Here is a 22,564-nt window from a genome sequence, read left to right as displayed (position 1 = left end):
GGCCGGCGACTTTAGACTAGGTAGTGCTGCAGCGACTGTATCGGCGGTGACAGTAGGTAAATTGAGTGGCCAAGTCAACAGTTGTTGAGACTTGAGGGTTAGGGTTAAAGTTACTTGTTGAGGCGGCGCCCGTGACACCTATATATAATCTCTATTTCGTTCGATCGTAATATCTAACTCATTCGATCAATTTTTGTTTTCGAGATTAATTTTCTTCAAATGACGTAAATCGAATTATATGATTTATATCCTATTTATAGGGCTGTAGTGTTAAAAAATTAAGTTAAGGTGCCTGGCACTTGACTTCTTATCTGCCAAACGCAACATGCTGGTCAAAGTAGAGCTACTAGTGAGATAGCGCGGACGCTCTGAGCCTCATGCTCTATTTTTTAACTCCACTAATGCACATTTGATTTCATTATTGTACGGTGTTTCCTAAGAATGCAGTTTGTGGACAATGTTTACATTTATCGCAGCACTTGTTTTCAGATTCAAGTTTAAACCTGAAACATGTGAGAAAAAAATCACATTGAACAATGTAGTGCGTAGCGAAGGAAATTTTGTTCTGAATGAACCCAAAAGAGATGTTTAAGTGTTTTATGTCGTAAATTAACTAATTTAAGTAAATTTCCAAGAAAAAAATTGATGCTGTCATAAAAAGAATTTACAATTTAGGTTGGCATTTTGATGATAGGGATCTTTGGTTCGTTCACGGAAAGATGACTGGAGAGGGACCGCAATCTTCCATACCCGGCACAAAATCCTGCCCCAGAGATGACAAATCTACCGAAAAATCTGCTCGTGACAATTGCAGCGAAGTTCGGCGTCGCCTGAAGCATCCAATTGGGAGTTCCTTTACACTCAGGCCCAATATGCTTAGAGATTATAACTCGGTAAATTCACCAGTGTCTTCAACATCAACAAAACCCGATAATTTCTCGTTGTTAAGAGACGCCAACTTGAGGAGTTCCTCTTCCCGAAGTGCTTCAGTGCCAGCGCCTGAAACTTCGGGCTCCTCCCGAGTCTCGAAGTCTTCAAATACTGCAGCCAAAAGCACCAAGAGCCCAGATTCATCGTCTTCTTCAAGAAGTTTCTTTTTTTCTGAGATACCGTCTGGCTATTTCAGCCTAAGACGTCCCTTTAATCGATCCCCTGCTGGCAACAAGGTACAATCTCAGAAGGAGGGAACTGGCAGTTGGAGTAGTGCATGCTTCTCCAGCCTTAAGTCGACAACCACTCAAAAAGTAGACCAAAGCAAATCTTGTACAAGTCCACTTTCTCCCACTAAATCTGTTGACTGCTACCCGAGACCATCGAGCAGCCGTACCCGATCAGACGACACGAGCTCGTTGGGCGCCGTGAGAACCACGAAGAATTTTAGTCCGGACGAAGCAGACTCCAACAGAAAAGAAATTCGTCACTTGGTAACTGAAAACTGCACTACTGGAGGTGTTTTGGGAGGAGTATTTGCAGGCATTCGTGACTCAATGTCAGCTAGTGCCTCTTCTTGCTCGGCAAATTCTAATGAACACACAGCTGAAACCAAAGACGGAAACACTACTACACAGTTCACCATAAATTCTACAAATAAGCCTTACAAAAACGATGTCGAAAATGGAGCAGCTAAATTAGAGAACTTGGAGACTATGGAGACCACAAATTCGACTACCAGCAGTTTTCCTACCGCAAATTACCGATCATCCATTAGTGAAAACCCTACGTCCGCATCAATGAATTCTTCAGGGTTGAACACCTTGAAGCGTAATTATTCTACTGCTAACACTACTAACAGCCGTCCGTTGCTGAACAACGCTCACTCCATCAGCAACAGCATAGATGCCTGTATCAACAATGTGGCACACGCCAGCAGCATAATGGCAGGGTCTGGATCTTACTCTAGCCAGAGAAGTAGCTCAACGTTGTTCAGCAGCTCTGGTAGCGCTGCTTCGTTGCCTTCATCACTTGGCATCTCCAGCCTCAATCAGGCAAGAACACAAAGTCTTTTGAAAAACGAAAACCGCAAAAGCTATGCATGTTGCAACGGTACCAGGGCTATGACTGAAAGTTCTGAAGGAGTTTGGACGGAAAAGTCCGGCGAATCAGCCAGTTCTTCTGGAGCGAGCAGTCCATGTGGTGGTCAGCCAATAGGAGACATGGTACACTTGACGTCTGACCATGCCACATCTGCCATGAAGACTATGAACTCGCTTCGCAGCAATCGTCAGGTAAGTGGTACTAAAGTAATTTATATTAGAGAAATTATTCCAAGTATGATAAGTACGTATATGATGCATTAAGTATCAACATGAATGTTTTTATGAATGTGTCAAATATTTTGAGCTTTTCATATTGAAAACTACTCTTTAAAGAGTTTTAGCAATATATTTTTTAGTCAGTATGATATGTCTTGTCTATAAGGGTTAACTCATGAACAAAACCTGGCTAGACAAACTTGTAGAGTACCAAAAACCAAAGGAAGTAGCTCATCTTCCTCGTGTGAACTACATAAAACTGCATCTGCACACGGCAACGGTATCACCCTGGGCTTATCATCTTTAGAAGTGGCGGGGCCGCACCTGGCTGCAATAGTAAGGTTGGTTCAAAGGTCTTGTCGGACGAATCTAGGCCGCTGGGGGAGAGAGAGTGCATACAGAAGGGGCGAGAGGCTGAGGGCTAGCTTTTGAATTATGTACAAGATACGACACTGGAGACGTAGCAATATAGGCCGTGGATGAATGAAGGATTATATAGTGTCGTGCCATTTTTATACCGGGGCGTGCAGTTGTCAGGAATTTTAAAGATAAATAGTTGGACAAGTGCTTACCGGGTTGGTTAAATGAGAGATTAATTGATATTTTAATATATTGAAGACAAATATTTTCTGTTATAAATAGCGATAAATATATCGCATTATTATGATAGACTACTGATAGATTGATGGATTTACTCGTATTTTTCTTTAACGCCCGAATAATGTCCTGGCAGGACATCGTGGCATGGCGCTACTGAGTAATTTCTCATATTATGTATTATACTAACACAAGACACGTCATAGAGGCATCACCTCACACCCAGATAATGTGATGAGCAGGCGATCCTGTTGCATCGACCATCATCTTTCTGCTACAAAATATTGGCCCATATTTTGGCGAGGAACGACGAGATTTTTTATATAACTATACCGTGGAAACTCCGAATCGATTGAATGATGCTTGACTTTCTATGTAAAATAAAACCAGCCTGTAAAAGCAACCTGACTTAACTCCGAGTGCCTTTAAAATTCAATATATCTCTGGTCTTGGAGTTATATTTTAGTAGAATTTAGTTGGCAAATGTTTAGATCTGAATGCTATTTTGTTTTTTTTTTCTAGTCACGATTATTATAATAAATGTACATAGGTACGTGTTTTATTGGAGCCACTGCAACAAGTGTACTTATCTCAGGTCGGAGTTTCTTTGTTTTGTATGCTTATGTGTGTGATAAAATTTTGCATTTGGAATGATTTACTTCTCTCTGATCGGAATTTTTATACCAAGTACGAATAAAATTATAATATAAGTCTGATCAATATTGTCTTCGTGGTTGTCAACCCTCCTTTGGGCCATTGTTCCAATGATCGATTTATTGCTCTGTTGGTTGGATGGCGGAGCGTTACACCAAACTTCTGGTAGATTGGACCTCCTGTGAATAGCCTAGAGGACATCAATACGCGGACCTGACAAAGTAGCCTTTTTGCTCGTGAATAATGACAACACCAAAGCCTGTGTGGGACCTGCTGTGACATGGATTGGAAACTATCAGTAATGAATTAGGACCTTACTCATTACTGATAACCACGCAATAACCTAACAGTTAGGTTATTGCTAGCAGCTGGGTAGATGTGATTAGTTCATTTATTGACTGGACATAATGTTTGGTTTGAGTTTGACTGGCGCTGGTAAACAGCAGGTTACCAGGTTATTGCAAGAAGCGTAGTAAATGTGATCAGTTCATTTATGGACTGGATATAATTTTTGTTTGCGTTTGTGATTCGTTTCAAGACTTTGATGAAGAGTTTTAGCTTGCAAAACTGACCAGCTTTGGGTTATTTTATTTCTAAGTAATCTTTATCTTGTTATTTATCGGTGCTGTTATTTTTGTGATTGTATGTTTAATACTCTAAAATGATTTTTGGATCTTTGGTCCTTAAACACGATAAATTTATCTTCAAATGAGTTGAAACTATGTCTGTATCCTACTAGCATCACATTACATTTGTAGACGTGATTTTTATTGTAGTTCAGCCTGCGCAAGCGCCCTTGCCTTGCGATGCTCTGAATCTGTAGCAAAGCCCTTGGCGATGCAAAATGCTAATTCCGGATCCATCTTATGCCCACCGAAGTCAATCCCACTGACAATCCTTCCCCAAATTACCCATCGTAAAACTCGCCTTCCTCTTGTGCCTGGAGTTTCTCTTCCACTAGATTTTCCTTCACGAGAAATTTCTTCACGAGATCACGAGATCTTCATTCACGAGATCTTCCTTCACGAGATCTTCCTTCACGAGATCTTCCTTCACGAGATCTTCCTTCACAAGATCTTCCTTCTCAAGATCTTCCTTCACGAGATCTTCCTTCACGAGATCTTCCTTCTCGAGATCTTCCTTCACGAGATCTTCCTTCACGAGATCTTCCTTCACGAGACCTTCCTTCACTAACACTCCCTCCTCAAGTTTCTCTCCACTGAACTAAAGTCGTAACTCCTATTTAATCCCAAGCGAAAGGAAAGCGTCGCTATGGGCCTATTTTTTCGGCGCTTTAGTTGACGCTGGAATATTTGTAGGCTCGTAACGGGTGTTCGGGAAGAGGGTTCGAAATGAGGGTCCAATTGATGTGACTTCTACGATGTTAATTCTTGGTTTTTATCATTTTTCTATTGTACGTTTTGAATAAATTCATTTGAAAACCTTCATCCCCATATAGACGAAAATTATCAATTGGCTATCTGTGAAAAAGATTTGATACTTTTTCCGATAGCCGTGACATTTTTCAGTGAAGTGTTTGTTGAAATTAACTGTTTGCTTGAAAGTTGTTGAAATTTCATGACATTTAAAAATGTAATGTATATTTAGTTATCGTATGCCCGTGGCGTTAAAGACAGTTATGGGTTTGTAGAAAATGACAATACCATGTAAATATTTCTCTTAAAACAGGATGCCAAAATTAAAAGTTCTGGTTAAACCCTGACATACAGAAGGCCTAGAAATCGTCAAATAATGTCTCTTCAAACACTCGCGTGCTGCTATAAGTACTCGAGTTTCCTATTATTATATATGATAAATCATAGGAGCGGTTGAAAAATCAAATTTCTGTAATATATGAAATGTGGACTCGTTATTATACACGATTTCTACATTCTGGCTGCCTATGCACACATGGATCTCACCAAAATGTTCAAATCCGAGCATGACTTGAAATTTTCACCGTACGGCTCTCCTGCGACGACCTTGCAGAGCAGCAGCGCAGGCCAGTGACCTCTGACACGCTCAGCCCTCAGACGTCTCCTATTGATCGTCCGCTACCCATGCTCTTCCTCTCTACAATTTATGTGTACTCTCAGTTCATGTCTGGCTAAAACATATTGAATAAATTGATGGCATTGCTTTCATAATTTATGTTGTTGAAGTTTAAACTATCTATAGTTGTTATGATACGAGAATCAGTGACGTCATTAAAAAGAGAGCAATCGTACGCGGACTCCAATGACGACACCGACCACGTGAATGGCAGACAGCGTGCGTGACGTCATAGTAGCTGAAACTCGGAATCGCGTAGGCACGTCGAAAAAGTACGTTCTTTCAATTTAGTAAATTAATCCATACCTCCACACAATTGTTTTCCTTGTGAATATATTGATTTGTGCGTCTGCTTTGGATTAGTTTTCACGAATCATGAACCATTTGCGAGTAATAATAATCTTTATACGATGCACAGTAACTCTATGGCATGAAAGAATTCTACTGGATCTATCTAAATGTGTATAAAAAATCAGATAATTGATTTCTAAGTTTACCAATTTGGCCTGCACAGGAAATGTAATTATTCATGAAATAATGGCAAATGTTGCAGTAGATGTCCTTCATATGCAAAACGTATAGAATGTATCCGTAATACGTCTAGCGTAATCTCGAAATAATTGTTAATTTTTTTCAATTCTACGAACAATTATCCGAGCCGCTACGTACTTTTCTTTCTCTGAAATACGAAAAATTGATTCATCAGAGTATGTAATCTTGGAAAACAAAAGCCCCGGGCTTATACTTTCAAATGAAATGTTCGTCAGGTGTTTTCCTCAGAAGAAATGTTCGTCAGAAATTTTCTCCAGAAACGCGCGCCTGCGCCGCCGTGACGGTCAAAACTTTCGCTTTTGCCTGCCGCCCGCCAGGGCTAAAATGTGGGACAAATTTGCTCGACCTCGTTTCTTGTGTTGACATATCGGTGCCACCGCGCACTACTTCATATTGATTTATAATTTATCAACATACCCGTCCGAATAATGTACTTCATATTGATTTATATTTCAACAAACGTAAGAATAATGCCAATACAAGTTTTTAAGAACTTTCTTATTTTGGTAATATTTGGGTAGGTACAAATTGTCATGCATCAACTTGCAACTCTGGAGATCTTTACGAGTACTGACTGCGATGAATTTTCTCCCCGCTCCGTCCTTTCTCCTCATTGGTGGACACACCTTCAAACTGGGTCACACCGAGCGCCAATCGACGCACGCTTTTCGCTGTTGCGGGTCTTTAAAACCATTTGAAACCATTTTTTAAACTATCGACGGCCTCTCCACCGTTGATGTGTGGCCGGCCAAGATAAGCCGATTGTTGGTAGCAAGGTACTGTGTGCGAGATATGGAGCTTCAGAGCTACGCGAAACAATATTAACTCGTTCTTGCTGCACATTTATATGACGGATGTTCTGAATAAAATGCTATATTGTGATTTTATGAATCGGCTCGCTTGAAAATTACACCGTCAATGCCATTACTGAATTTTACCAACTACATGGATGAATTTAGTAATTCTTTTCGTAGTGAAGTTTTTTTCGGAAAAAATATTTACTAACGACTAATTTAAAATTATTTGTTTTTATAATTAGCCCTCTGTAAAATTTTCTATCCTTCATATTTCTTTTTTTACCAATTGCATTGTTTGTCAAAATTCAATTAACGATACTTTTTGTTGATTTATTTTATAATCCACTGATTTTTTTTCAATCGGCTTACGTTCATACTAATTATTTCTTTCTAATTTATATCATCAATGTAGGTACTATTTCATTAAGTTGGATCCTAGTTTTTTTCAATTGTAGCTTATTTTCTGATGCACACTTTCATCATTTTCTTCCAATTCTTGCTTCCAACCTTTTTCTTATATTTTTTACTTTTTTTGTTCAGGCACCTTCCCTGAATGTGACCCAATCCCGAAATACCTGCGTGGAGGCCCTCTAAACCCCTTAGCGCCGAGGGCTCCTACTGACCCCATTTCTAGAGGATTACCCTCTAGATTGCATTACTTTTCGCAAGCCCATAAAAAAATGAGCCGAAATAATCTAAACAAAAAGACTCGTTGAACAGGTGATGGGTTGAAAACTGCTCGTACGGCAGTTTTTACTTGGAAGCCAATTATAAAAATCACTTGTCATTGTTGAAAAAATCATTCAATGGGAGTCATGTATTAGTTATCGTTATAAAAACTTCATAGTTAATTATAAATAATAGTTATATAGTTATAAAAATGTAGTTATAGTCATAAAAAATATAATATATAGGTATAGGTTAGGTATAGTTATAAAAACTTCACTGCAGCTAATGTATCATTTTATCTACGTCTTTTATGTGTTCATTTGTACAGCCCTCCAAATATATATAAATTTATATATAGTACGGTAAACCTGCTACCAGGTTCACAAGGAAGCATATCGATCATTTAGCTGTGCTTTTAAATGTATTGTGTGTTGTGTTTCTGTCGTACAACATCGAATATGATGGCCGGTGACACCTCCTGCTAGGCAATCAGGAAATTATATTATATATTTTTTATGCTTTTAATATACGTCGAGTTGTACCCAGTCAGAAATCGACGCAGTCTGGAAGCCAGCCGCGGGTGAACTTCCCTGCGCCAACGCTCGCCCCAGCGCAACGCCAGGGTGGTCAACAGCGCAGGAATGTCCACAGCAGCGCAATATTGTGGCAGCGCTTCTCGGCCTGGAAAGGGCCTGCTGCCGCAGTCAGTCTGTCCTACCGCGAGCGACCAGGCCGGCAGGCACTGCCAGCTTCCGCGCTATCGCGAAGGTGGTTGCCGCGATTGGCGGGATCGCTGCGCAAAATTCCCGCAGGCCAGAGGTGGCCGAACGTGAATTTCGAGCCAAAAAAAAATCCCCACGCCCTCCACTATATATATAGCTCCCTTACTTTGTGGAGCTATATATAATAATTGTGGAGGGCATGGGGAATTATATAACAACGTACACCGAATAAATTAGAGAGCGAATTTTAATGCAGTCATTCTGAGATAGTAATTATGAACAAGTATAACAAATTTTGACAGGAAATAAAATGATTTACATGTTCGGGCCGTTTATTAGAACCTTAAGTGCATATAAACATTCTAACTACATAACATTTTTTTGGGTGAAACGTAAAGCCTTACACATGGAGTTTAAGCAGTCGACAACTATAAATAAGAACAAAACATGATTAGGTACGATAATATAACCCCTCCATTATTTTTAAAATACACGTACAAGCTAATTCCTGGTTTTTAAAACGACACAAGCTAGAGGATAACATTATCTTATATAGATTATAAATGATTAGAGTCTCAATACTTCAGAATCTAACTTGAAAAGTTAATACTTTAAAAGTTAATTTCATGGGGAAATAGTAAACAAAAACACCATACTAAATGCAACTGCACACACATATGACGCACCCTGACAATTTGGAATGTTTTCTGATTGGGTCGTCGATGCGTTCACGTAGATGTTGGCGTAGTGGCGGCTCCCTTTAATCCTGCAAGTTTCAATGAACAAGCTCTGATTCTAAGAGCGTAGTTTTCGTGAGGTGCTTTCCACTGCTGAGGTTAACGTCGACACAGCTGGGACACGTAAAACTAGACACAGCAGTTTACTTGTGGCACAACAGTAGGCNAGTTGTGCGACATCGAACAATAGTTGTGTTTTGTGTTGCAGTTGTGCGACATCGAACAATAGTTGTGTTTTGTGTTGCAGTTGTGCGACATCGAACAATAGTTGTGTTTTGTGTTGCAGTTGTGCGACATCGAACAATAGTTGTGTTTTGTGTTGCAGTTGTGCGACATCGAACAATAGTTGTGTTTTGTGTTGCAGTTGTGCGACATCGAACAATAGTTGTGTTTTGTGTTGCAGTTGTGCGACATCGAACAATAGTTGTGTTTTGTGTTGCAGTTGTGCGACATCGAACAATAGTTGTGTTTTGTGTTGCAGTTGTGCGACATCGAACAATAGTTGTGTTTTGTGTTGCAGTTGTGCGACATCGAACAATAGTTGTGTTTTGTGTTGCAGTTGTGCGACATCGAACAATAGTTGTGTTTTGTGTTGCAGTTGTGCGACATTGAACAATAGTTGTGTTTTGTGTTGCAGTTGTGCGACATCGAACTAGTGGCTGGTGACACGTCTGTGTTCGCGCACAAGGTTGTGCTGGCCGCTGCATCTCCATACTTCACTGCAATGTTCATCAGTAAGTTGAACGCTAGCGATCACTTCGGTATTCTTGTTTGGTATTAAATTCTATTATTGTGGAGTATGCTTTTAATTATTTTTTATCATTCGTTGCCTCTGTGTTCAAATTCTGAAGGTGAAAGCTGTAGAAATAATCTGCTTTGAGTGACGAAGAGGGTTTGACCTTATCCAACTTTGAGTTCGGATCGCAATGTACGTCGAGATATGTATCATGTTCAAGTTAAGTTAATTTAAAACGTTTTTTTAAGTTTTAACGGACATGACAATTCCTACGACGTGTACCATCATCCGAGGCGTAAGGTTCACCTCCTATGTCTACTAACGGTAACTCTACGTACCAGGCATTACGATACGGAAAGTTTTCGTCTCTAAATTTTCGCAGTTCCGGTGATGTTTTCGTCGAAAACATCGCCGACGGTTCACGTATCCGTAGACAAAAGGTTAGTCATTTGTCTACTGATGGTAATTTTAGCTACCAGACCTATAGACATGAACGGTTTACGTATCCGTAGACAAAGTCTACTAATCTTTTGTCTACTGATGGTAATTTTATCTACCGGGCCTATAGACATGAATAGCCTTGTGAACGGCATATGTATTCTTAGACAAAGTGTTGAGACAAAGTGTCCGGCAGACGACGTGAAGGAGCGCACAGCGGCGCAGGTTGTGCTGCGTGAAGTTGACCCCTCAGCGCTGTGTCTGCTGGTGAACTACGCGTATTCAGGCGATGTCGTCATCACTGAGGACAACGTGCAGGTCAAGCTCGAGTGAAATGTGTTGTTGGGTCATAGGTTGTTACAGGTTAATAGGGAAAATATTCCCCATGCTTGTGTTTGAAATATAAAAAAACTTGCAGAAAATATTTTATGCATCAGTAAGGCTAGAATGATAAAAAGCCTACGGAATATACTACGAGAATTTTATTTACTTTCATCCAAAAAGCCATTTCAAATTAAATTTTATTTTGATTTTTATCATAACACAAAAATTTAATTTTTTTAAGAATGGATCATTAAATATATCATTATCGTAAACTTCTGAGTCATATTTTTGCAAATGTTATTTAACTACTTCTCTGAGTAATTAGTATACATTAAGATAGCAGGCTTTTAGGAACGAATAACATTGACGACAGTTGATATATCCTTGCACGAAGTGTTGTTTACTGAATAAAATGCTTCCATTGAATGTCCTCTTTCATTGCAGGTGCTCCTGCCTGCTTCAAACCTGCTGCAGATGTGCAGCGTGCGGGACGCCTGCTGCAAGTATCTGCTGCGCCAGCTCCACCCATCCAACTGCCTCGGTATCCGCGCTTTCGCTGGTAACATCCATTTGCTCCGGATGCTGGAAGTCTTGAGTCGCAGTTTTCCTCAATTCGCGGAAATTAAGTATAGAAAATATCAAGCTGTTTTCAGTAAAATTGTGGTTTCTAAACTCAACGAAGAAGGTTGCGCTTTAAAATGCATCCAATACGAGTATGTCGTACTCTTTAAAGTACATTTCTGTTGCAATGTCTGAAATCATCTCCGCATAAAGTTCTGTTATTTTTGTGCTAGTGTACAAAGAAGAGAAAATTTCGACGTCATTTCCAATTGTATTTCCCTAATTTATTTGCAATAGAAAAAAAATCTAGGAAAAATTAAGTTGTGTCTGTAAAATTGTGGTTTCTATATTCAGGGAACAAAGTTGCGATTCATGAAGCATCCAATATGTCGTACTCTTAAATTATATTTCTGTTGCAATTTCTGAAATCATCCCCGCACAAATATATGTTATTTTTGTGCTACTGTGCAACGCTGAGAAAATTGAAATGAAATTTTCCCGCTTCCCTGCGCAGGGCTGCTAAGCAGGGACTATCCCATTTTCGGGTGCATTTTCCAATATCATTAAGTATATTCCACTGTATTCTTATATATATTTATTGCATCTGTATTCTTATACATATATTGCATCTGTATTCCTATACACGTGTTATGTCTTGCAGACACCCACAGCTGCGACGAGCTACACTCGCGCTCCCACAAGTACGCGCTCCAGAACTTCCCTGAGGTCTCCTGCACTGAAGAATTCCTGGCACTTCCTTTGGACAAGGTATGTTAGGTATATTAGCTAAAGATCTTTTGTATTGATTTATTATTATTATATTAATTACGGCCTCCGTAATTACAGCATCTCGAGGAGCAAATATTTACCAGCGAATTAGATGGCTTTTAATTATTCATTCTTCTAACATAACCTGGCAGTGAGAGTTTACATGTTCCCCTATTATATTTTGACAGCAAAATGAATTTTTACGCCAATTGCTGCAATATCGAGCCATGCATAATATGTCCAACTAATAACTGATAGAAAAGAATACTATAATGTATTCCAACAAAAAAAACGATTTAATAAGACATTCCGTTCGCTAAGTAACGTTTTGACTAGACATTCAATTCGCTAAGCTGCGTTGTAGTTTTGTCAGCACGAGCTGTTACACTAAATGTCTATTTCGAGTGCGACTTGAGATGCGCTGGAAGCCATACAAGCTTGCGTCTCTCGTAGAATGTTTCGTCACGTGAATGCTTATTAATGCATTCTTGTAATTTGCTTCCACTATTTTGTCCAGTGTCGGCGCTTGCAAGAGCTAATGTTAATCTAAGATAATATCCTCTGTTATATATTGTCGATATATGGAAGATAAACTGTGAAGATAGCACATGTGATGCGATGATGATTTTATACACTAAAGATTTATACCAAATAAATGATGCATATCCATATATGTATACATGTATACCAAACATATACAAAATTATGAGGTGTTTGAATACTTCTGTTTGTAAAATATGTTTGTATATTCATTGCACCCCCAGATGCTGGAGTTAATTTCCTCCCCTAAACTGAACGTCGAGAGCGAGGAGCGCGTGTTCACGGCCGTCGTATCCTGGATACGCCACGAGCTCGTCGCGCGCCAGCAGCACATCGCCGAGGTGAGAAGACCCAGGGGCCATACTTTCAAAACTCGCTAAGTGAACGTAAATACTTACGCATTTTCTTGTCTATGATTGGTGGATTTTGCTCGAAAGACCGTCAATGATTGGCTGATGAACTTACGATCTCTTAACTTTTTTGGAAAATATAGGCCCTGGTTGTTATTTGCGATGAAGCGGACAGCTTACTTTGGCTAAATTAGATGCTTTTTTCAAGGCCGAAATAGGCGCTTTCTTCTGCCAAACATGACGTTTCTTCAAACGAATTTGACGTTTCTTCAACTGAATTTGACGTTTCTTCAACTGAATTTGACGTTTCTTCAACTGAATTTGACGTTTCTTCAACTGAATTTGACGTTTCTTCAACTGAATTCGACGTTTCTTCTACTGAATTTGACGTTTCTCCAAGATAATTTGCCATTTGTTCAAATAAATTTGACGTTTTTTCAAACGAATTTGACGTTTCTTTAAATGAATTTGACGTTTCTTAAATGAATTTGACATTTCTTTAACTGAATTTAACATTTTTTTTTTCAATAAAACTCGAAACTTTTTCGCCCAAATCCGATACTTTTTACCCAAACGAGAAATTTTTCAAGCCAAAATACACTTTTCCCGCCATGCTAGACTATTTTCTCATTGATCATGAAGAATGTTAAGCAAACAAACAAGTGAACAAAAATTAGAGACGACAGTTTTTGCGCATATTTTTGTTACGCTAGTTTTTAGCCTCGCCTTTGACAGCTATGCTTTAATCTATATGTATTGACATGGGTTTACATATCACAGCATGGAGGAGGCTTGCAAAAAAATGTTATGGAACTTCAGTGATAGTATATCATATTTATTCATCATTATGTTGCTTGCAGAAATGTTTGATGTTATGGAACTAAGCTCGTGCTCCTTTTTACCCATTTTGATCGTTTTGTGTACGCATCAGATTACGAGTGTGTAGTTTTCACAAGTACTTATTTTGTGGGAAATCGAATTTCAGATCACTACTCTACTGAAGGAAATGCAGGACTATAACTTTAAATTTAATTGTAGATCATCTTCATTTGTGTTTTGAATTTCAATTTATTCCGTACTAAATCAAATTATTATTCTTTTCCTGTTAAGATTTATTAGTGACTCGCGTAAAACTCACTGAATTGGGACATCTTTATAACTTTCATTTATCATCATGCGTTTGTAATTTCATGTCCTGAATTATGACATTGTTATTATTTTCATTCATCATGATTCATTGGCCATTTCATGTCCTGAATTGTGACATCATCATTTCCATTCATCATTCATTGGCCATTTCATGTCCTAAATTATGACATCATCATCCTTTCCATTCATCATCATTTCCATTCATCATCATTCATTAGCCATTTCATGTCCTGAATTACGACTTCTTTATTTTCTGCAGCTGCTGAAGCACGTTCGCCTGCCGCTGTTGTCGCGGGACTTCCTGACGTCGATGGTTGACAACGAGCCGCTGCTGCAGGGGCACCCCGAGTGTCAGGCCCTACAGCTGGAGGCGCTCAAGTATCACCTCCTGCCGGAGCAGCGCAACTCCTTCACCTCCGAGAGAACCGTCGAGAGAAAACCTCTCGGCTACAAGCCTTACGTCTTTGCTGTTGGTCAGATCTTATGCTAACCACGTGATTAGAAATTGCTAGGAATTTTAATTTTTTATTGCCATTTATAACTTGGAAATTGCGTAGGAAACATGTACTCAACTGAGAAATCTTCAATAGTACCGTAATTATTTAAAAACTAACTCATAATTCTAGGTTAAAGGCGTCTTATTTAGGCTAATTTGTAAGTACATATTGTAGCTGAAATTAAGTGTGTACGAATACAAAATCTACCCTTTTTCATATTATTGCTAATGAAAAAAGTAGATGCATCTGCTTGTGTATATTTAGCGTCAAAGGCTTTCATATGAGACTTGTAAATGAAACGGAGATAGGGTTGCAGTGAAATCCAACTTGCATTTTAATTAAAAATTGGGAAAGAAGTGCAAATCCCTAAGTGAACAAAATAAACAGTAGAGAAAAAGTAAATAAAATAAATTCCAAATTGAGCATCTATTTATTAAACATCGCCCCAACTGATTACTTTGATCTGTGAGTGCGGTCCCTGAGACTGAGGTAGCTCTCCGTCTCTTAATCCTAATATAATATAAATAATATAACCCGTCCCTCATCAGGGTTGCTCTCAACCCTTACCTGGCATCAATCTTGTTCAGCAATGCATTTTATTGCTCATTCCATAATTCACTTCCTACCTCAGAATGTCCGCAACGGATGTGCCCTCAGCACTTTTTCACTAAAATTCTTCTTTTCAAGGCAGAATCCTGCTTGTAATTTCTCACCGTATCGTGATATCACTCTCAATTTTTTAGTTCTCACAGAGTTATGTTCATTTCGCGGATATCAAATCTCATATAATATCTACGTTTTATGCATGTAGGGTATGTCGAGAATTAAGAAGAAATTTAGGGTTGTATTTGTCCTTGCTTATTCATTTCATTTAAAACCTTTATTATGGTGCAATAAGATATAAATGTTCCAATAAAACTAAACTTTGGACTAGGTCTCGTTAGCTAAAGATCTCTTGTATTGGTATATTATTGTTATTTGAATGTGTTTTGGTCAGGGGGCGGTAGTTTATTCAACCTGCACAGCGAAGTGGAGTGCTACAACCCGCGCACTGACCGCTGGATGCCCGTCGCTCCTATGAAGAACCGCAGGTATGTCTTTAGATTAGCGAGAAAATTGTAACAGATTACAGTTTACGTTTGAATTGTCAAGGTAATTCATTCAAAATATCTCCTGGGCAGTAAAAAACTTAGATACCGCAATAAAATCATAAAACCGCTCTGCAAGATTGGAGAATGTTTGAGTGTAACTTTATATACTTCTACAACTTTTTTTGTTGAAAGTTCCTTTTTATTTTTAAAGATTATGTGTTACGTTCTTAGATGCTTCACATTGGCAATAAACTTGATCTATGCACTTAGTGTGTGTTTGCTCAGAAGAATTATTATATTCTAGGCTTGTAGAGTTGCAAAAGACGTTGGAATATGAAATGAGGCCTTATTCTCTTGGACAATTTAAAAAATGGGTCCCGTGTATGCGTTTTGTCCTCCAAAAATGATTGTTCAGTTCCGTAAATGATTGTTAAGTTCTTTGTAAAGTCGCAAAATGACTTTAACACAAAGTTTGTTTCCAATCTCCTGGAAGATTAAAAAATGGGTTCCGCGTATACGTATTGACCCTTGAAAAATGATTGTTCAGTTCTTAAAATGCTTTCTAACCCCGGACCAGGTCCCGCACAGCAGCCGCCTCGCTAGGTCGCCACCTGTACGTGATGGGAGGATACGACGGAGTGAGCGACATCAGCCACTGCGAGGTGTACCAGCCCTCTACCAACACCTGGACCACCACCACCTCCATGGGCACCAAGCGGTCCTGTCATGGTGTTGGTACCCTCAACGGCCTCATCTACTGTGTCGGAGGTGATCATAACTCTTTGTTACGTGTGTAAAAATGCTACTGACTGGTAATGATTTAATATATATCAAGATAATGTGATCATCATAATGTTAGAAATTGAATCTTATCGGCAGTGTGAATCATCACTCTGTTACTTGGATAATATACGCAAGTAAACTGGTAAAATTTTCTCATTTTTATCATTTCAAATTACCAACCAAGATTGCGTTCCTGCAATCTACAGTCAGGTGCAACATTACCTTCTAATAGATGAATCTATTTATTTTTACGTGAGACGATTTTATTTATTTTTACGTGAGACGATTTTATTTATTTTTAAGTTACCCGATGTTATTTATTTTTACGTGAGACGATTTTATTTATTTTTAAGTTACCCGATGTTATTTATTTTTACGTGAGACGATGTTATTTATTTTTACGTGAGACGATTTTGTATATTTTTACGTGAGACGATGTTATTTATTTTTACGTGAGACGATTTTAACCCTCAAGAGTGGCTGACGTCCTTTACGTATCCAGGCTACGATGGCGCCTCGTGCCTGAACAGCGTCGAGCGCTTCGACCCCCTGACGGGTATCTGGTCGTCCTGCCCCGCCATGGCCTGCCGCAGGAGACACACCAAAGTCGCCGTGTTGGGTGAGGGCGGCAAAAGTGCTTCACGAACTAAGACAAACGTTCTACGAATTTATGCCTATAAAATAAAAATGTTAAGATGTTGGTTATAATTAATTGTTTCCCTAAAACTAAGACTAAAGTGTTCTTAAATCCATTTACCGAGTGTGGAATTTAATGCTCAGCACGTTCATGTCTCTCCAGCATGAGTGTTCATCATTGAACACATATTTGCTGCAACGAAGACGTCTAATTACATGTATATTATTTACACTATCCGTGATATAGGACCAGAATAATAATTGTAGTGTATTTCATTTTTTATTCGAGTTTATCAGTAGATAAAATTTCGGGATTGTTATGCTAAAATCTACAGCTATGGTATGAAAATTAAAGAGATCTATTCAGAGAAAATTTGTTAATGCTAAGGTCTTTACGATCCTAATTTCTGACTATTTAGTGGTGTTTGTTGCTTCATCACGTGTAATTTATCTACCGTGTGAAATGGCAGTCTACGTGTCGGCGACACTGAAATTGGCTTCGCCTCCTGGAGTGCATGGCAGTGCAATTGAACTTTTCCACGTTATCTTTATCGAAATGCGCCAGTCTCAGAATTTTCGATATGGGTGTATATGTAAACAACCATCGAAACTTAGCTACAACTTCAGATGCCCAGTGTGAATTATCTTCCGTGCATATAATTAGACATAATTTATAAAATATTTTATGCAAATATTTTATTATTTGACAGACCAGCGGCTGTACGCCATAGCAGGGTTCGACACTAGCAACTACCAGTGCAGCGTCGAGACGATGGACCCAAGAGAGGGCAAGTGGTGCTTTGCCCCCGCCCTTAACACCAGAAGGTCGCGTAATAAACTTATGGAACGAATCGTAATTTGGTGATGAATCAATAAAACTTTCTTCAAAGATAGACTAGTGGAAAAATATGCTGCGGTAATCGCAGCTTCTATGAATTAACAAACGTAGGAGTCACGTAATGGGGTTGGCAGTCGTGATATCAGAGATTGGAACTTCGCTCGATTTTTAATAACCAATGAACTTTGAATTCAACAAATGACTAGTTTTCGTCTGTGATACCATTTGAATTCAGCCATTGTGGTGAATTTTACAAATGAAAAAGTGTTCATCATACAAGATATTATTTACAGATAACAATCCTTACAACTGCCCGTTAGTCTATGACCCGCTACAACAGAACCCGTTAGTTCAACCCTTTACAACACAACCCATTAGTCAGAAATCTCCACTACAGAAACCCGTTGGTTCAAACAATCACAACCTAACCCGTTAGTTGAAGACCCTCATAACCCAATAACCCGTTTGTCTGTGGCCTGTCACATTACAACCCACCAGTCCTTGCTATACCGCCCTACACATCCCATATACCGCCCTATACATCACATATACCGCCCTACACATCCCAGTGTGCCCGTTCAGATCGTCGCTGGGGGCGGTCGGGGTGTCGGGGCTCGGGATTTACTGCGCTGGCGGCAGCGACGGCGCCGTGAGTCTGTCGTCCGTCGAGCGCTTCAACCCTCGCCGCAACGCCTGGGAGCCCATCACTGCCATGCACTCCAGGAGGCCAGTTACCAATTCATTAGAATAATCATCATATTTAATGTCAGGGTTCTTACTTTTTTCGGTGCGCCGACTTCAAATTGCCTCCTCTTCACAACTTCAAATCTCAATGGGTGCACCTTTAAATCGCCTCTTCTGGTGCGCCGCCCATGATCCGCGTACGAGCATCGCAGTCTAGTGCGCACAGCTTAGTCAATGAACAGTCCCACTAAGCATCTGACGTTGAAATAACGCTGTTAAACGTAGTTTCAACGTCCTTTGACTGTAAGGATGGCCGATGGAGAGTGTCCGAGTTTTCTACTTCCTCTGTGTAGTGCGCACGCGTCTGGTAAAATTATCTGCTTGTGATGACCTGACCAGATGTCGTTTCTTCTGTCTTGTTCTGATTTATTGATGGACGTCCTTAGGATTTTACTGTATTAGGTCTTCGGTTACTTGTTCCAGGTATTGGTGGCATTCAAGTGTTCTATAAGATTTTATTACACCAATAATGGAACGTACCCGCGTTTTTTATACTGTTACACTGGTCACTCTAAAACTGCATAAAATATATTTTCGTGTATTAACCATTCCGTAATTACTTATACCATAGTTTTCTTAAATCAACTATTTCACGGCGTTAGTTCCAACCATTTCATATCAGCGCACTCCATTATTTCCGTACTTTAGCCACTTTATGCCTGCATGCCATTATTTTAGTGCTGTGACCGTGCAATGTCATTCGTGACGTGCAGGACAACGCACGAACTGGTCACGCACGACAACTTCGTGTACGCCATCGGAGGCAACGACGGCTCTGCGTCTCTCAACTCCATGGAGCGCTACGATCCCAAGACCAACCGCTGGCAGATCATGCCCTCCATGTTGGCCCGCAGGTGCTCCATGGTGCCCACTTGGCATATTTTAACCCCTACAGGATACACGAGTCGTCGGAAATGTTTATCGTTCTTACAAGTTCTAAAAGCCTGCACCCAGCGAAGTTCGCGTGACTTAGTACAAATAACCATGCACACTTTGTTCCTGTGTTGGTCACCCTGACATAGATTGGCCCGTCGAAAAGAGCCTATCAGTGATATGTCAACTTTCTGCTTATGCCATGGATAAAAAATTTCACTATTTTAACCGAATGACCTACTCATTATTCAGTGTGTAAAAGAACTAAGAGTGAAAGTGATCAAACTGTGAATCAGGATTCACTATACACTTGGTGAACATTGATTAAATTAAATATTCAACTATGAACACTTGCGTATATCAAAAACTGTGGAATTTTCTATGTTTTATGCCAAACACTATTTTTATTGAAAAAAATATTCCATGGCTTACCTCGTTTTTTAGCTAAAATTTGGTTGCATGGCAAATAATAGCGATTCTCACCAAGGTTAATTAAACAGTATATTTGCATTTTCGAGCACTGTTAGTAAGAATTATTAATAGCGTTCTGGCGAACACTACTAAAGTAATATTGATATATCTCGTATGTTCAAGAAGTGAACAGCACTTCTGGAGCACTGAGGAGTTAATCATGTGCGAATATATAGCATAGAAATTGCGTCGACTCGTCAAAGTTAGAGACGAAATATTATTTTCCAAATAAACTTTTTGTTTTGATTTCAGGTCCTCGGTTGCCGTTGCTGTTGTTGAGTGCTACAGCTTCGAGAAAGTCTTGCTGGGTAAAAACCACACATGACAGGCAGACAGATACCCGTCACTAGTGACGTAATACAGCAGACAGGAACCAGTCACTAGTGACGTGAAACAGCAGACAGGGACCCGTCACAAGTTACGTAGTACAGCAGACAGTGACCCGTCACTAGTGACGTAATACAGCAGACAGGGACCTGTCACCAGTGACGTAATACAGCAGACAGAGACCCGTCACTAGTGACATAATACAGCAGAGAGATACCCGTCACTAGTGACGTAATACAGCAGACAGATACCCGTCACTAGTGACGTTATACAGCAGACATTGACCCGGCACTAATGGCGTAATACAGCAGACTAGGACCCGGCACTAGTGACGCATAATTTCCTGACAGGATCACCGGGACCAGAAAACTAAGGTTATCTTCTACGCTTGATGGAAGGTCCTCTTTATCGCATCCAAATTGTGAGAAAGTTGAATTATTAAAAATTCAGGACTTGTAGAAAAAATTATGAATTTAACGTTTTCCTAATGCAGAGTATGAAAGTATTTACAGTGATGGATGAGGTAGCTGTAAATTTTGATGGTAGTTTAGTCATCGAGCGGATATAAATAAGCATAATTATTTAAACTCACTATATTCCGACAGAATTTCAACTTGTAACGAAGATTTGGTTAAATAGAAACTACAATTAAGAAGTATAAAATTATTCAAATTACCCGTGTTGACTGCCAGCTGTGGGACAGTTTTAAGTTGAAACTTTGATCTCATTTCGGTGCAGGTTCTAGTGTGTAGGTAAAATCAGTGTTTTTCTCGATTATTGAAGTTATGTTTAAATTTTAATGTTTGAGGCCAATATTTTTTTTTTCATAAAAGTTAACGATCAATTCTAGTCATGAGAAATGCTGACGTGATGTAGACTCAAAAGACGAGTACATTCTATTCAGCGGTAATCTAAGTAATCGGTCAATGAATGTGATAGAGTAAGGGCAATATTTGTTACATGCGTAAGAGTAAAGGAAGAAAAATTGTTTATTGCCGTCAAGAGAAGCGACGTCTAATGTCGGATAGGCAAGATTTTGTTTGATGTCCGAATTTCAGAATTTAGAGTACTTTTCACAAAAAAGGAAACCTCCCGCAAGCAAAATAATTTCAAAGTTTATTGTGACTCGTTTCGCTGAGCTTGGGATCTGAATCTGCTGATTTTTCCTTTTGCGAGGAAATGGGGCATTTTTGAACAAATTTTCAACTATGGATGTGCAATTGTAACATTTCATGAGATGTCTGACTTCTTTATTAGGTTATCCATGCTAAAATCTAGCTTATTCACTTCTAAAATCGGACTTTGTAGCAGTTGCCGTTGCCACCATTAAGCGAGTGAGCAGGGAAAGTGAGAAAGTGTTATATTGATCATATGATTAGACCAGCTTTCTGCCCTCCTTTCAACGACTATTCTTACGCGCAGCAACGTTTAACAATTGCTTCATGTATCGTGTACCGAAGCGAGTAATTCGTGCACACGGTCGGACAGCACAAGAATTTCTTTTTAACTCCACTCATTTTCAAGATCGCTAAAAACACTGCCATCTGTAAAGACTTGACTTGATCTGCATAAACTTTACCATAGTTGATTACTTTTGTCTTTCGCCCTCGTTATTATTAAAGCTTGCATTTGCTTCCCTCTCAAGATTTTAATATAACTTTTCTCCCATTCCCGTGATAGTTCGACTTGTAGGCGGCATTTGTAATATTACTCATTGCAATTGATACATATTCAGCTTCTAACTAAACCTAATCAAATTGTTCAAGTCAATTGTTACGCAGCGGAGAATTTTCCATTGCATTCCATTCCTCCCGTCTTTCTACTACAAGGATTATGCTTGTTCGATAACTCATGATCAATTATGAATGCAAACAAGCGAAGATAATCCATCTTCGAACGTAACGAAAAGGCATTACATGAATTCGTGACAACGTAATCAAATTGCTTACTTTGCTTGAAAATGAGGAAACCTAGCTAATTACATTCACGAATATTTATGAAGCGCTGTTACGCGAGCAACTTGTTGGAATTGCAACGAGTGAATAATTTACGCTGCCAGTACTATGCGTTTAGTATAAAAATTTAACTACTTTTCCACTTCTAACACTGCCGTCGACAGCCCGAAGTCGCAACTGCACTGCCAATTATCACGCTATTCCTCGCAAACGAATAAGAAATCCCTAATTTCTTTTTTGGGAGCTTCTACTTGCACATTAATAAACAAACTTTGGAAGGTTACACGAACATTCCTTCCAGTTTCACCTTCTGGGTATGACATCATAAACCGTTGGATATATCGAACCAGTCGATCAGAAACTTGTAAGACTGAACCTATTACACACTTTCGTAAATCTGTCGTCCACCATTATTTTCCTCAGATCGGCTCATGAAGTAACCTGAATAATC

The 22,564-nt window shown here is 39.3% G+C and overlaps 1 protein-coding gene across 1 annotated transcript; it reads left to right on the top strand.

The window, feature by feature from the left end:
• The first annotated feature begins 487 nt into the window (after nucleotides 1–487).
• LOC108674191 (kelch-like protein 17) lies at nucleotides 488–22,514 on the top strand. The gene is made up of 14 exons (XM_018162106.2): nucleotides 488–2,225; nucleotides 9,670–9,766; nucleotides 10,403–10,524; nucleotides 10,975–11,089; nucleotides 11,753–11,859; nucleotides 12,624–12,740; nucleotides 14,158–14,371; nucleotides 15,393–15,486; nucleotides 16,064–16,254; nucleotides 16,772–16,888; nucleotides 17,616–17,730; nucleotides 18,326–18,469; nucleotides 19,201–19,341; nucleotides 20,084–22,514. The coding sequence occupies exons 1-14, from the start codon at nucleotides 720–722 to the stop codon at nucleotides 20,154–20,156; spliced, it is 3,153 nt and encodes a 1,050-aa protein (XP_018017595.1). The 5' UTR covers nucleotides 488–719; the 3' UTR covers nucleotides 20,157–22,514.
• The last annotated feature ends 50 nt before the right edge of the window (nucleotides 22,515–22,564 follow it).

Source organism: Hyalella azteca, unplaced genomic scaffold, assembly GCF_000764305.2.
Source record: "Hyalella azteca isolate HAZT.00-mixed unplaced genomic scaffold, Hazt_2.0.2 contig17794, whole genome shotgun sequence".
Taxonomy (NCBI): Eukaryota; Metazoa; Arthropoda; class Malacostraca; order Amphipoda; family Hyalellidae; genus Hyalella; species Hyalella azteca.
Note: the sequence above shows the minus strand (reverse complement) of the source record. Positions and strands in the feature narration are given on the sequence as shown.